This window comes from Gallinula chloropus (genome assembly GCF_964237585.1).
Source record: "Gallinula chloropus genome assembly, chromosome: 7".
Lineage (NCBI taxonomy): Eukaryota > Metazoa > Chordata > Aves > Gruiformes > Rallidae > Gallinula > Gallinula chloropus.
The window spans coordinates 17,882,077-17,898,803 of NC_140092.1; the positions used below are offsets into that span (position 1 = coordinate 17,882,077).

The window sequence follows — 16,727 nt, forward strand, 5'->3', positions numbered from 1 at the left end:
AACACATGGTGTGAATCAGTGTGGTTAGATGTTCCTTTCCCCCAAATATTTTTTGGACCTCTACTGTTCTATCTCTCTGCTATATAGGTGTAAAATATAGAGGTTTTCCCATTTTTCTGAAGTCAATGGAATGACATCTGTAAGGGAAAAAAAAATCAAGTACACTGATATTAATCTTTTCACTACTTCTTCCATAGCTTTCTCTGTCTGAGTGGTGGAACAGCAGATGGAACAACAACTAGAGACAAGGTCCATACAAATCAACTATGTAAAAGGAACCAAACAATATGGGAGAGAACTCAAGACACCTATTTTATTGGCTTAGCTTCACTGTTTGTAGTAGGACAGTTTGCAACTCTTAAGGATTTCAATCCAACTGGTAATTTAACTAGGCAGAGCATCAGTTGATAAAACTCCGATTAGATGTCAGTTCTACAATTGAGCTATTTCATGGCCTGTCTTAACACATGTTTAGTCTAACAGATAAATGTTTAGAATTCACCAAAAATGCTTCACCTTATTTAAGTGAAGTTATTACAGAGTCTCACCAAACCTGGTCAATCCATAAAGGTTTCTTTGTTTTTAGCCTTCAACTCCATATGTTTTACTGGAGTTAAGCTCTGCTGCTTAAATTCACAATTTGCTCATAATTTAATCCATAGTTTAAAATAATAAGCATAAGGAGCTCAGAATTTTGCCATGCTGCAATAGTGCAAGGTGATGGAAGGCACATGGCTCAGTGTGCTCAGCACTGCTGGAGTTAACCACAAGGGTCCTCGACAGATCAAGTCAGTCAGTTTCTCTCTTTCCCTTTTTTCCTTACTCTCCTTGACCAAGACAAGGCAGCATTCAAGGCCACACTTCCCTGATAACCTTGAACCCTTGGCAGTGCTGTACTGAGCGGGGCAGACAGGAGCAGAGGTGCAAAGAAAACCGGAATTGAGAGGAAACAAGGGAAAGACAAAGATTTAGGAGCAGCCAGGTAGAAAGTGGCTAAAGAAACAAAACCACAGCCTGGCACTGGTGATGGTAGAGACTAAATAAGCATTACAAGTCATGTCAAGGGAACCAACAGAAAGATTACTATTTAAAGAGTTTACAAGCTGCATCTTCTCTCAAAACATATATAGGGCAGAGGCAGCCAATTCACACTTGGCAGGTAGCGTCAAGAGACTTTATGTAACACTGCAAAAAGAGAAACACCTATTTAAGAGGAAACTGTTATTTTTACCCAACATGCAAGCAAATCAAGCTCTCTTCTCATCACAGACCAAAAACCTTCAAGCTGTCAGCTGTGAGTTCTTTTGGCAGTCTGAAACATCACAGGGCACAAAATCACTATGCTATTTTTTTTGCATTGGATGTCAACCTCTATATGCTGGGGATTTGAACAACAGAAGCGTGAAGCACAGGAAGAGCTGAACAATTAGCAGACCTTAAGAAAAAGCAAGGAGACCATCACAAATTTGTGAAATGCATTTTCTCTCTAAGAAAGAGACAGTTAACCTCTCTACAGCACTGGGTTAGCAAAAATATGAGCAATATAACTAAGCATCTGCTGAAGAGGGAGGGGAAGGGAAGGGAGATTGTGTTGCAAGGTAGGTGCAAATGCATGTTGGAATTATCTGGTATGGATTACAGTTCATCAGGTCTAGAAGGGAGTTACTTTGTCTTGGCCTCCCTTTCTAAATTTTTCTTTGTTCACTTGGGTCAAGTTACTATTATTCAAGCCTAGATTACAGAAAGGGCAGATCTGAGAGACTTTGCGTTTATTTGCTTTGTCAGCTTAACATACTAAGTGCAAGTTTATACCTACACTATATATCTTATTAAATGCTCTGTCCTGTTTCAGTCTTTTCTCTTCTGATATATTTTGAACTCAAAGACTGTAAGTGTCTTCGAACCTACAGATGCTTAGACCACTGGGGAAAGAGCAGAAAAAAAGTGAAATGCAGCAACCATTACTGTCCAACTTCATTACGCTCATGCCTTGGAAGGCTAAAACAAGAATGTACTGGAATTTAATCTCCTCTGAGGGAAGAAACTGGAAGCAGCATGTTTGCTGGAAATGACGCACACTCAATCCACTAAAAACCACCGAGATATGCAAAATTTATATGCAATTTAGAAATGGACACTGAGAAAATTTACAGACATGCACCAAGGAAAGTACATTTCTGTGGCCATACTCTTGACCTACAACAGCACAGAGCAGGTGGGAAGCAAAGATGGAGAACACAGCATGTCCCCAACACTGGCTGGGCAGGATTGCTACACCAGGGCCCGCATTGCAGCTGTGGGGCATGACAACATCATGGATTGCAGCAGCCACCACTGGGCACCCAGGGCAGGGTCTTCTCTAGACTGATATGCCAATATTACTAGTGCAAATATTTCCATCAGAGTCCGGGTTGGGGAAAAGTAGAAGCAACTGGCACTTTGAACTGTGCTCATCCCCACGACGGATTACAGTGACAACAGCAACTGCAGCAGTGCCCAGAGCAAAAACCAACCCCACCAGCATACATACACTGCATTTGGGGAAGAACTGTGCTCATGCTTTCTCCAGCATTGCCATCTTCCAGCTGTAATTACAAACCAGATAGTAACACTCAAAGGAGAGATGTGCCAAATGTTTAAACCAGAGCCAGCAGCAAGGCTCCTTTGGGAGCAAGTCACAACCACCTCCTGGGATCCCTGCTCCCACTGCAAAACCTGTTTGGCATTGACGAAGGGCTGTGTTGCAACATGTGCTCTTCATATAACTACAGCACTTATTTCTGACTGTAATTTAGCATCTTGGCAGGAGATGTTCATACACATCAAGTGAAACAGCCTTGCTCATCCATATCAACCTACACATCCTCATATAGTAGCAGCAGCACAGCATACTCTCTGCTTCCAGAGGTCTCCTGTGGCTCACAGGACAGATTTGGTTAATCATGCCCATCTCCTCTCCATAAAAGCCTGTTCCATGTGGGATGTTTTCTGGCCTTTCATACTGCTGATTTATAAAATCCACAAGTGAAGGGGCCTCTGCGGATGCTTCTGTGAAACCATTCCACTACTCATTTTACATAGGAAGGAAGGTTAAAAACAGTGGGGCATCACTAGTGCTAACTGAATGTTAAAAATAACATACAAAAGTAATGCTTATCACCTATGGGAAAATAAAATATCTGAATTATGCTTTCAAAAATAGTACTAACCTTCATAAAACACAAAATATGAGCTCACCAGTCTGCTAATCTTATCAGTTCAGTAAGTTCTACAGAGGAGAATATAATCATTAGAGCGTGTCAGATTCACCTCGTCCTCTACTTAAGAGGATACTAAATTATTAAAATACTACATTAAGAATATATTACACACTGTCTAGTGAATGATGGAACTACAGTGCGCGATATATAGAGAGGTATAAGCTTCCCAATATGTGCACGTGAAATGTCTTGCTGACCTAATGCACTTGCTTTCTGCCAACATGATTTCAAGAGAGTCCAAGAGGGAAAAATAAAACCCAAAGCAATACGCTGATGATCAAATTTTGTAGCTGAAATTTATACCACTAAGGACACTTTATCATTTTTTTGGTAAATAATTCGTAATGAGTTAGTAGGAAAGCACGTCAGAAATGAGCACGTCTCCAACAGCTGCAAACATCTTGCCTTAACCTGACTTCACACTATGTGTCACAGCAGTGTCGTGGAACAAGACAGCTCCACAAGGACAGAGGAGTCAATGGCTATTTCCCAACTACTTCCTCCCTACACAGGTATCCATTTTACTCAGCTCACTGTCTTGATAAACATAATAGAAAAGTAATACTAGAGCAGGCAATGCTATTCATAGAACTGTAGGGGTTTGAAGGGATCTCCAGAGATGACCAAGTCCAACCTCCCTGCCAAAGCAGGTTCCCTAGGTAGACATCCAGATGGGTCTTAAATATCTCTAGAGAAGGAGACTCCACACACCCCCTGGGCAGCCTGTCCCAGTGCTCTGTCACCTTCACTATGAAAAAGTTCTTTCACCTATTGATGCGGAACTTCCTGTGCTCCAACTTGAGACCACTGCCCCTTGTCCTGTCCCCCCAGACCACTGAAAAGAGGCTGGAATTTTCCCCCTGTGCCCCACACTTAAGATAGTTACAAACGTCGATTAAATTCCCTCTCTATGCGTGATCATCACAAATCTGATTGCTTTCCTGCCCTGCTGAGAAGAATAAAACTTTACCAATAGAATTTGATGGCACTACCAACAGAAATGCAACAGGAAGGAGACAGAAACTTCCTTGAAATATGGCTTGACTTGCCTTCTGTTACAGCCAGCCTCTTTTCCTTCATATCAGGAGGACACGTACAATGTTTAGAAGTTATGGATGCTTCACAGTCTGATTTTTGCATAATAGCTGTACAGCATCTGTTACAATCCCCAGCCGTTTCACTAGGTTGCTCCTGGACCTACTTCGATCTATATTTAGAATCTGTTATCAATTAATGAATTACATGAATGGGTAAAGCCTGTTACAGAAAGAGCCTGAGGATTCACTGACTAAAATCAGTCTTCACCAACTGCAACTTTGCTGAGGCCTAGGGATGAATTAAGCTTTCTAAGATCATTTAAAAAAAAAAAAAGTTCACTTTCTTAATCCCAAAGCAGATTTCAGGTCCAAGACAGGAATCCTTGGGGTTTAGTTGCAACATATGACATGTCATTGACTAACAGATATCTCCACTGAGCTACCAGTTCAACACAGAGGGACCAGTCTGAATGCTCCTTTTAAAACAGGAAGCTCCAAGCAGCCACAGCTATGCTGTCACACAGGCCATGCTATTACTCCAGTGTTGCCAGCGATGTTACTATAAAACCTCTGGTTTTGTGTCCTGTGCCGCTAGCATCCTCATCCACCCACTCATCACGTGGCTCCGAGGGGGCAGTTTGGACACGCAGCCACATGCCCAGATGCAAAAAATCAGTTCTAGCTCCTGAAGGGTAGCTCTGCTGACAGAGAAGGTCCCAAAACGCAGCTGGCTGTGCTGAAGTCTGCAGACCTTGAAGGCAGATTCACCCCAAAAAGGTCAAGAATGTTAAAAAAAAAAAAACCCAAGACAACCCTCAGACCTACTAGTCTGCTTCCCTACAATGGAACAAGCCGCGTTGCAGCTGACCTCAGAACCAGCATCCAGAGCAGGATTTAAGCTGTGACAGGCATAAGAGCTCAGCAAGAGCAGTGTTTATCCTCGCGTTGCAGGACAGCCCAGTTCTGCCAGACTTGTCAGGAAAATAGCTCAAGGAAAAATATCCTTGTCATGCTGCCAGTGCCAGTGCTAAACTAGGTTAATTGTCAGAGAGATGCGGAGGTCGGCCAAACTTGCAGCATACGGCCTGCGTGGCTTAATGTCAGACAAGAAATGAGTCTGTTACTTGTGAGTAACCACCGACCTCCTGCAAATCCCATCATCTCACTCCTTCCTCCTGCACCACTGGCTCTCCAGGGCTCCTCATCCCAGAACCAGCCTCTGAGTGGGAGAAGGGTTGCCCCCTCTGTGCTCCTGTTACACGGGCAGCACATGTGAGCACACTTCTTATGAGCAGTCTACACAAAATAAAATAAATCAGACATAACCAAGACATAACTCATTCATGAAAAGAAACCTTTCTGCCAACCATAATTATTGCATTGCTTTTCCAACCTGGCAGAGGTTCCCTTTTTTTGGCTGGCTCGGGTTTTGCATTTGGCAACAAAATGTATTTGTTGAGATCGTCACTGGCCAACATCAGCCTTTTCCAAAGGTGTGAGAAGGCTCCAACCATGAGAAAACATGCCAGCAGAGGAAAATGTCTAATTCTGATCTCAAGGGCATAGGTAGCTGTGAATAGAGTAAGGGCAAGTTTCATGCATGCACAGAAGGATTGAAGCAAGATCCTTCTCAAAGTATAACTCAAATGCCAACTTTCATTACGCACAAAATTCCCAGGCAAAGTCAACAAATTCTTAAAGGTCTCGGAGGGGTTTTGGTTTCTGGAGCTGTCCCAGACAAATTTATTGCTGCACCTAGAATCACAGCGCTGGGGAAAATGATGCTAACCAGTAACACTTACTCATGCCATGAAAATGCATGGTGCTTCAACCCGGCTTGTGGAACCAGGTGGGATGTACAGCTGGGAAAAGGTACCGTCACTGGGAGAGGGTGGTAGAAGTCAAGGAAAAGACCCTGTCCCAGAGCCCTCTGTGCTGCTAAGGGGAAAGCACCACACATGTGGCAGAGTGCTGTTAGTCTTTGGTCAAAGAGGGGCTGGACCCAGAATGGTCACAATCAGTAGAAACAATTACTTTCCGCTGCATCCCCCATGCTGGTGGCATCGTCTGTGCCAAACACTCCCAAGTACACCACCTAATGTATTTAGTAAATTCACATTGGGCACCTCAACGTCCTGAGTTTAGACTACAGCTCCTCCTGTCCTTTTAAGATTAATACAGCATATTTGGAGTTCCCCTACATGGGCTTCTGCTTGGGGGCTCTCAGGCCAGAGCTGTACTAAAATGCTTCACCGTACAATTCTAAGGGTTGGAAATACAAAGACAGGAGTAAGAAGATGACCTTTTGGTTTTTAAATTCAAATTTTCACATAAACTCCTTCCTCTGGCTGGCAGCTATGCTCCAAATCAATATGGCTTGTGGCAGCACGAGGGATGGTTTTGCAGCTTGCTCCAAACAGGGAGGAATTTGTGTCAGCTACATCACCCTACCTCTCTCATTCATAAGAGAGACAAAGCACAGCAGACAAACCCAGCCCTGGCACAGCATCCTCCCAACACGAAGTCTGAAGATCTGCACTTGCTGGGGACAGTGGGAATGAACCTCAAAGCCTCCAGATGACTCGGCACTGCATGTGCCCATCAGGAGCCAGAGGAGCTGGTGGAGTGGGGGTCAGACACATGGCAGAGAAGGGACAGGCTGGGGAAGTGACATGAGTTGTTGCTGGAAATTTTGAGAGAGATCACAGAAATCTGAAGGAAAAACAGCTCTTGGGAGGATTGTCTGCTCTTGTGGAGAAACAGAAAGGAAGCCTGACAGCACCCAGTGCCTGTTGTTCACCTGCACCATGGTACCTGCTCTGACTTGATACAGGAAAACACTCCAGATCAGACGTTTTCCCAAAGAGGATATTGGAGACAGGAAGAGACAGGAACCAAGGCAACAGTATTTCTTGCTTCCACCCAAGATGCCAGGGTTTGCCACATCACCATCCTGATCCCTCCATGGGGCTGTAGCATAGGGGTGAAACTAAAGGCAGCCCTGTATGCACCCATACCTTTCTGCTTTAATTCACCTCAATCCTGCTTTCCCCAAGAGGGAAAGATCCTAGTACTCTGCCAAAGAACCTTCACATTTTATCTAAGCATGCTTTGTCCTGGCTGTTTAATGCAGGTATTCTAAATATTTCATTTATATGTTCATTCAAGAATCTTTCCATTCAAGCCATTGCTTTCCAACACTTTCAGCTTTAATTAACCTCACAGCATAACCCTGACACAGATTTCCAGGCACGCAGCTTTGCACAGAGTAAGGAGGCCAACACGTGGCTGTTGCAGTGGACTAACACACGAACCCCAAAGGTGCTCCAGGCTTATCGATCTCGGCATGAACAGCGCGTGCCCTGCATGGCTCAGTCTCCACACAGGCGACACTACAGGGACAGATTTGAAGCCAGACACAAGTCTCCCCACTGAGCTGAACAGAAATTAAAGAAGTTGGCTGCATGGTTACGCTCAGTGCTGGTGGGCGCACCTAATATCTTGACCTAAATTGTATTTGCTGTAAAAAAAGACATGCCCAAGGACACTGGGAGACAGCTGGTGCTCGTGTCTCTTTTTAAAACAGAGAGAAACAACATTTTACTGGCTATTTCAGCCCAAAGTGCTGTTTTGAAATTTAAGAGAGAATAAAAGTTATATGGGGAAACTTGAGCCAGCTAATTTGGTGAGACCTCTTTGACTATTTCCCATAAAACCCAAGAGGGGTAAGAAAAAGAGAAGGGCTTTTTTGCATGCAAGAGTTGGTTGTGCATTTCACCCTAATGAACAATAGATTTCTTTTTTTTTTTTTTTTTAAATGGCCTGATTCAAATGAGTGGATTTGATCTAGCTGGTGTACTACCAGCCCCAACTAAGGCCAGGAGCTGTTTAATCCTTGGAGGGAAGCAGTGCCAGCAAGCACAGCTTTCACAGGCTCCCTAGTGCTCAAGCTGTGCTGAGCACACATGCTGCTCAGCACCCTCCTGGGTGCTCACTTGGTCAGCATGGCCATGTGCCAAAGGGGGATTAGGTTGGAAACCAAACCAACACTTTCCACATGATCGAAGTCCTCAGGAGGGACAAGGTGAGGTTATTCATCACCTCATCTTGCATCTTCTTTCCTCTCATAATTTTATTTCTAAGTGTCCCATTGATGTCAAAGTGCAGAAAATCCTTCTAAAGAGAAATACCGTTTCACAGGTTCTGCTTTGAAGTGAGAGAGGGAAGTGATGGAGGTCAGTGTCCCTCAGTACCACCAGCCGCTTCACCCCAGGAGAGCCTCCTGCAGTGGCCACAGGCTACCTCTCCATCCACACACTTTGTTTTTAAACCAGGGAAATAACATTCCCCAACTCAAAAAAACGTATGGGCGAGTATTTCCTTTCTGAACTATTTTAAGTAAGAAAGAGACCAGATGCTTATTGAAGCAGCTTTCAGGGCTATAAAGGAGAAGGCATGGACCCTGGGCTGGGGCTTTGTGAGTCTCAAGGACCTTACATACCCTTACAATTCTGAAAGCTGTTGTGGCACATCCCAACATCGCACCACCTTCTAAAGGCTCTAGTCCTTCTGCTATGTGTTTCCATGGGCTTCCCATCAGAAAGGAGCACCCTGGCTTACCACTGGCTGATTTAGGTAAGAGCACGGACAAGACCATCTGTGCTGATATCTTGCTGGGGTTAAGGGCAACAGGTGGTGGCCAGGGAATTGGTTTTAGTGCAGGTTACAGTGTCAGAATATATGCATTTGTTACAGGTATTCTTAACAAGCAGTGTGCTAAATGGAAAGCTAAAAACAGCAGCACCCAACATCCATCCCATCAAGTGACACTGTAGCACATCCATACATCTCTTGTTCTGACCTGCCTGGCACCCAGCTGAAGGGCAAAGGTATGACAAAGCCTTTCCTTAACATCATTTCTGTCCTCCAATTCACCTGAAAACTCTTTATTTCTTAGAGAGCTTCCAGATCCTCCATCTCCAGACAGGCCTTGGGCTATTCTGTAATCCCTGTTCCCCAAGCTGCCCACTCTGCACTTCTGAAAAAAAAAATGCCCTTGAACCAAAACAAACCCTCCAAAGCAAGACAAATAATTTAAGCTTTGTTTGAATGGGCAGAGGGGAAGAGAAAGGCTGCATGAGTGGGAGGGCAGCCTGAATCCCAGTGCTCTTATTCTCTCACTCACACCAGCATCAGTGACAGTAACTGAGTCTCACATGGTCCTACAGCTCTTCCCCTGCTGCTCACACCCCTGTTGACTCCCTCCCCCCTACTCGGCCGGTATCTCCTGTGGCTGCCAGCCAAAAAAATAATGAGTCCTGACCGAGGCCAGTATTTGTACTGGCTGGAAACCAAAGATAATGTGATAATGAAAAGTTTTCCGCTTGCTATGGTCTTGTTTCAAGCCATGGGGCAAGCCATCAAATAAGCTACACATCGCGGTGGCTTTTCAGCTGCCAGTGAGGAAGAATGTGCAAAGTTGCATCCTGGGGTCACAGAAGGACTGTCTCAGTAAACTTGTGCCCCCAGATGCCAGGCTGTGCTGGAAAGCAGCACACACCCTACTGCACTCAAAAATCTGCACGTGAAAGACATCCTGCATGCAAGAGCCCCAGCAGCTGAAGTAGTAGCAACCTGTAGGTTGTAACATTCACATAAACTGATGAAACAGGACTGAAAACAGTATTTCTCTTTCCCTTCTGACTGCTATTAGAGAAGACCTTGAATCCACCCCACAGATTAGTACACCAGTGCCTTGTGCAGCACCCAGCGGCACTGAATGCACATGGAAGAGGAGGAGGAGAAATTGCTGAAATGAGTTCAAACTGCCCAGTGCCCTTGTGGATTATGTCAGCCCCAGCAAATCCGACTTCCTGCTGCCCCAGCCAGAGACAGAGTGATGCATGAGGTCCTGAGTGCCGGCTCCCAGCACCAGGTAGCATCCAGGGCTGGGCACTTGGGAGGGGACATGCACCTCCCATTGCTGACAACCAAAGATGCACGTCTGAGCCCCAGCACACACCCACTCAGTTAAGAAAAACTGCCGACATCCAGTGAGACTTAACGTCTCTGTGGGTTAGAAGGCTAAATAAATAAGAGACAAATAAGCTACCGTACATAGTAGCCCTTTACCCTGGGAGAATCAGTGAACCTGAATTCCCCAAGACAAGCAAGTAGGCTGCGTCTGCGCCTGTGCTCCGATTAATCTCATCCGTTTGTTTTCCTGGAAACTAGATGTCCCAGATGCCATTGTTTCCATCATAAATGTTCATCTGCTCTGTTTTGAGCTTGATTGCTCCTGTAGCTCGCTTGGTTTAACTGCTTTTTGTTTGGGTTTTGCTGGCTTTTTGTTTGTTTGGGGTTTGCTTTTTTTTAAAATTAATATTCTTAATCAAAATGCTAGTAAATGAAAAGGGGGAATTAGCTGCAACCCCCAACACCAGATTTGTTAAATGTTTGAAACACACCTATAGCATACAGGAATCCTGAGCAGTTGTACGCAGCGTGACTAAATTATTAATAGCTGCCACACATATCACACAAGGATTTCAAAAGGGGACTTCATGTTTCTGCAAAACACTGCTATTTTTGTCTGACAGTAGAGACAAAATCATTTGGAAATTAGTCTCACTGGTACTAATCACAACTGTTACAAAAACATGCCCACTGTAGGCTCAGTACAGTCATTTTTCATGGCTAATTCTGCTCAGACATTTCATTCATTATCTCAAGGAAGATCTCGGAGTTTCTAATTTGTTAAAACACAAACAAAACATAATTAATTAAGGCATACTGGAACAAATACCTATTTCTACTCATAACAGCCCTATTAACTAGTACAACAACATTCAAGCACAAATTAAACCAGTACCCTTTATGGAGGATACACAGAATATTTGTGTTATGGGTTGGAAAGATCAGCTACGGGGTTGTTTGAGGTGTAGGGTTGTTAATTTTTTTAAGGCATTAAGATATACACACATGGATCGTTACATTTAAATTTGCGTTACAGAGAAAACAGCATTCCGCTCTGGGCAAAAAAAGGCAAATCAGGGGAAATTTCTTTCCTGTCTCAAGTGAATTTATTTCTGGTGAGAAGCTTCTCAGCGTTTTGCTACAGGCACACAGCTTTACACACAGAACGTTATGCATGTACACACAGAGAGCGCTCTACCAGGGGTGTCTGTGCTGATGCCCTCCTCTATTGCCCAGCTCCCCTGGAAAAGCCGTTTATGGCAAGTAAAGGCAAGGCACGGATTCAGAAATCAATTTTTAAAATGCCCCCAACACAACCTGAACCCAACAACCACCAAAAAACATTGGCATGGAAAAGCAGGTCGATAAGGGAAAACGCAGCTTCCACTCAGCATGCCTCGGCTGCTCCCAAACGCGATGTGGACATACTGCTATTATTAGCCCTCCGGATGGGAAGCAGCTAGTTCACGGCATGGTTTGAAGCTGTTGGCAGGACACTGCAGGATTTTCTTGCACGTACACACACACATGGACACACAAGGCAGACCAGACAGACAGAATGCCCCAAAACAGCCGTGGGGAGCCCCTTCCCGCCGCTCAGGTGAGACAGACAGACAGAGAGCGCGACGCCGGCGCGACTGTGCGTACTCACAGCTCGGAGTACAAGAAGTGCAGGTTGCCCACATTGTCTATGTAGTTTGCAGGACTTAGCCAAGGTAGGACCAGTAACAGGAGAGCCTTCATTTTCAGTGCAGGGCTGGCACTGCTGCTAGGTTTCCTCCTTCCAACTGTCTCTCTGTGCTGGTGGGACACACAACGTGAAGCTTTTGTGCCAGCCAAGCCCCTTCTAAGAGAGCCTTTCCATTTCAACGCAATGGTAGCACATTACCAATCGAGCTTAAATCCCTTAAACGAAGCTACACTGCAAAAATCATTGACCTGTAAGAGGATTACTTCGATCTGACTCTCGGATGGGTAGATGTGAGGGTTTAGGGACAGCACAGCGTGGTTGGCGAGACAGTGACTTATGCTGCAGAGGAGAGCGATGCTCGGGGAAGAGACCTGCCTCCTGCAGGATTCAGAGTGGTTCTTCAGAGGCAGCTGGTACGTTTACATCACTGCCCACAAGCAGATGGGTTACACGCTGAACTGCATCACAGAAGGGTGTAGCCGTCTGACAAGGAGGGGGAGGAAAAATACCCCCCGTGGAGTTTTGAAGCAGGCGATATCAGAAGACCACACCTTTTTAAAGTAAAACACCACAAAGGATCACAGCCAACTGCTGGCAGTTCGCATCACAGGCTGAATTCCCCAAATCCAGTCAGATGTTTTTGTGCAAACATAAATCATGTAATAATCCAAGGACACATCTCTTCTCCAGGCTGATTGTTTTTCTGGGTTTGGTTTTTTTTTTTTTGAAGGATGCAAGAGCAAGCATTTTAAATAAGGATGCTTTTAATGGACTACTCCATGGTAACCAGCATTTAAAAAAAAAAAGTTCTCTCATCGATTACAAAGCAAAAAAGCAGCAAACTCACCTTGTCCCATCAGTGACCTCATCTCTGATCAGGGCAAGCTTTCATTTTCTCTCCGAGAACCAGGATTGGTCTGAGCTTGAATCATGCAAGCAATGTGAGGACTGCCGACTGCCCTGGTGACTCTAGCAGAGTCTACTTTAATTTATTCACTGAGAACACAGATCACGTTCAGTCAAGATTTCAGATGGGCTCTGAGCTGTTCTCTCCACAGGCATCAGATTGTTTATGATTATTATTTTATTATTTTGATAAGCAAAGTCGCACACTTTCTCTCTCCTCTATTGATTCACCAGAGTTACAGGGAACAGTCTCAGCTCAGCCTTCTCAATCTGTGTCTCAGTGTGCTGGAGCCACTGCCTGAAGAGCACAATGCCCTTCTCTCCTGCACTGCCATGAGTTGGAGGAGGGATGGTGGGGGGAGGTTTCTGAGGATGAAGTTAGGCAGAGGCATATATTTGGTGACCATTAACTAATGCTGCTTTTTTGAAAAGTTAAAAATAAAAGGTACTGCACAGTCTCTGCAAGCACAAGGTTGCAGAAGGCCCCCTTTAGGAGTCACTCAAAGTTCCCCCTTAATTCTTCCTCGGGGTAGGAGTGCCAGTGTGGCTAGCATATACACCCCTGAAAAGCTGAACCTCCCAGCAGTAAAGGTTCCCCATCATCTCCTTCTCCCCTGCCTCCGCCCTTTGGCATTAAAGTAACTCAGCCCCCCATGCCGAGGAAGGAAAATCTATATCACAAGTAGCAAAGAAGCAGCCGCCCAACTTACGCAGCACCCCCTTGCACTGCTCTACCTCAGAGGGTTTGATGGGAAGGGAGATCCCTGCTCTGTCCCTCCAGACCCTTTCTCTTTGGTCTCTAATCCAGGGCTTGGTTGGGGACAGCCTGGCACAGGGGAGGAGGGACAGTCAGAGGCTGTGGGAACACGGTCCTAAGCCAATTCCTCCTACTCCTGGCCAGGCTCTGGCCAAGTGAGGCAGAGGCAAAGGATCTTGAAGAACCTGAGGGGAAAATCAGACATTCAGTATGAAGCGTTGTCATAAAACTTGCCAGGTTTTTACAGGATCAAGTAAAGGGTTTCTTTACTCCTACCTCAAGGAGGAACAACCAAGACGCTGGGGCAGTTTGCACATAAGACAGACAACAATAGAAATCAGGAACTGTGCTAGTTGTGTGGCTTCTGTGTAAAGAAAAAAGCCACGTTGCAATTTGGTTGTTTATTGGGGAGGGGGTGGTTCCTGCTGGTGCTATGGCCACAGCTCCACCTTCTCAAAAAAAACCAGCAGCCAGAAAGTAGGATCTAAAACTACATTACACCCAGCTGTCTGTATAGTGAAGGGAAAGGGTAACTGCACTAGGGGATCAAGATTTTGAGGTTGGAATCTGTGGGGAGACATAACCTCTGCAGCAGCAGCTCAGAGCAGACTGTCAGTCCCTTTACCTGAGGTACTGTCCAAACGTGGTTTTGAGGCATGTCAGAGGAATGCTGGCCAAAAGAAGAAAACTAAGTAACTATGGCTAGGTCCAGACCTGGGTGGGCCAAGGGCACCCACACCCACAAACACCAAGTCCCTCTGCAAGGGATTTATTCATAATGGGGGGGTTGTCAGTTTTAGTAATGCAAAATGGATACTGTTTTGGTTTGTTAAACCGTGATTATCTTCAGCAAATAAATTCCTCAGAAGAACCCAGGTGCTTTAGGAAATGAGAGCTCCAGTTCAAACAGGGACATGTTTGCACGGCTGCAGAGCCAATTCCAGTCCTTAAGACTCAGAAACCTGGAGCCATGTGAACAAACTCTGGCTCACCATCTTGCTCACCAGGGATGCTCTGACCCTCAGAGCTACCATCTCTGTGCAGGAACATGCCCCAGCAGCAGTCTGGAGCCCTGTGCTGGTTGCCCAGGGCTTCCTCTGCTGCACACAACCAGAAGCCCACACCTAGGAATGCGGTTTCATTGGACAACAGGTACAGGCCACAACAAAAGTGCATCTCAGACCCCCACATCTCAAATCCAAGGTGCTGTTAGCTGGACTATGTCAAAACACTTGCCTGCCATCAGAAATCACAGCCCTGAATGTATCTCTCTACTCTTCTGCCTTCCTTCCAAAAGGCAGAAGATGCAAGAAGAAAGCAGCAGCACGTGCTTTTAACCTACAGAGGATCATCCATCACCGGTTCTTTCCTTGCAAGGGAACTAAACAGCTCCCTGAAGACGTGTCTCCCCGAGGCAAGAGAGAGGGTGTCCTGGCCATCAGGAGACTTAAAAGCCTGGAGGGGTAGTCCAGCCTTCCACAATGTACCAGAGAAGCCGGGGCTCTATGAGCCCTATGATGCAGTGCAGGGCTAAGTGCTCACCTGGAAGAAAGGAGCACTCAGCTCCAAAGACCAATACCAAACCGGAGTATTTTCTGCTCTACTTCACATATGGGTCATTTGCGATTCAAAAAAGGACTGAAGAAAGGGCAATTATAAAACCCTTAATGTACTACTAAGTTATTTATGATAGCTCAGCTTCCCAAAACTCACAGATCTCTTCGCATGACTAAATACACACTTCCATTATGCAGCTATCCACAAGGTATCTGCCCAGAACTGCTAGTGATAGCGTGAAGTACCTTGAATACATCATCAAATAAACGGAATGAATTCAGCTCTAAATTCATGATACCCTCAGTGTTCTTTAGGACTGAAATCTAGAGATCTTTCTCTATATTAATTGTCTATTTTAATCAGCATTAACTAAAGATTTTTTTTCTTTAGGAAAAAGAATGAAAAAAGGGTTTATCGGCAACAACTTACTGGGTTTGGAAGTGCTGTTCGAGGTGACCTCGTTGCACGACCTCTGAGCAGTGTTCTGTGAAAGGGCAGCTAACCATTAGCTTGTCCAGGAGGTTGTTCACTAGTATGCTGGACTTCCTGCACGTCTGGAGAATCACAAGCTTGCGGTCCATGGGGCAGAAGTCCTTTTCCACGAGGAAGTTTGTAAGGCAGGCTGTGCAGAAGGTGTGACCGCAGAGCGTGTCTAATGGCTGAAGCAAAGGTTGCAGGCAAATGTGGCATATCAGATCATCATCTACTTCTTCAGTGTAGCTGTACAAGTGGTTTTCTTCCGGTAAATGCGCTTGGCCACAGGTGACACAGAGTGGCGGGGAACTGTCTTCCATTTCTTCTTCTTTCTGGCTCATAATCAGAATTGATGCAATTCAAAGGAGGGCAGATGGAAATACCTGAGTTGTTTTCTATTTGTGAGAGCCACAGCAAGGCTTGTGTGCCATCAGGTCTGTGGGGAAGAGAGACAAAGCGTTACGTTCTGAACTGTTTTCTCTTACTGTGCTTACAACATGTATCTGGCTATGAGGGACTCTAGCAGGCTTTAGGGATGGATTGCATCTTTGGGATAGGAGAGTCAAGGGAAGAAGGGAAAAAACATTTAGAAAGGGAACGTTAATTCCAGGGACTCTTCTTTTAAATCTACCCAATTTACACAACTACTCTCATTGTAAAGCTATAGAAAAAGTCATTTGTCATTTAGTCATACAGTCATTTAATGGTTAAAACCTTTAAATTAGCATGTAATTGTAGTTCCATTCAGCTGATTTTGTGGTCACTTCTGCTGGAAAAGCATCATAATGTGTAGTCCAACATCACGGGACCACGCGCAGAAGCAAGGTAAGAAAAAAGGTAAGAATACAGCTTACTGCCCAGGCTGCCTGCTCAGCCCAGCCAGGGAGAGCAGTAACTTCACCTAAAACACACCAGACACCATACTTGCAGCTGGAGGGAGGTCACTTCTGGGGTCATGAGGATTTAGAACTTGCAACCCTCTAGACCATCCTCTTCCCACTGAAGCAATGGGTCTCCCTGATTTTCAAAATGATTAATCACAAGATCCCATCTTTTATATAGTGCACAAC

The 16,727-nt window shown here is 45.1% G+C and overlaps 1 protein-coding gene across 2 annotated transcripts in view; it reads right to left on the reverse strand.

Annotated features, from left to right (window-relative positions):
* LNX1 (ligand of numb-protein X 1) overlaps positions 1-15,998 on the reverse strand; it is a gene marked incomplete at both ends in the record, with an annotated part of 68,337 nt that extends 52,339 nt beyond the window's left edge. Inside the window, one exon of one of the 2 annotated variants that reach the window (XM_084266638.1) lies at positions 15,613-15,998. In XM_084266638.1, coding sequence (XP_084122764.1) covers positions 15,613-15,998 — 386 coding nt within the window. Of the gene's footprint in view, positions 1-11,924; positions 12,017-15,612 lie in introns of those variants that run through there. The other variant, XM_084266639.1, reaches the window with a different exon arrangement.
* Between the last annotated feature and the right edge of the window lie 729 nt (positions 15,999-16,727).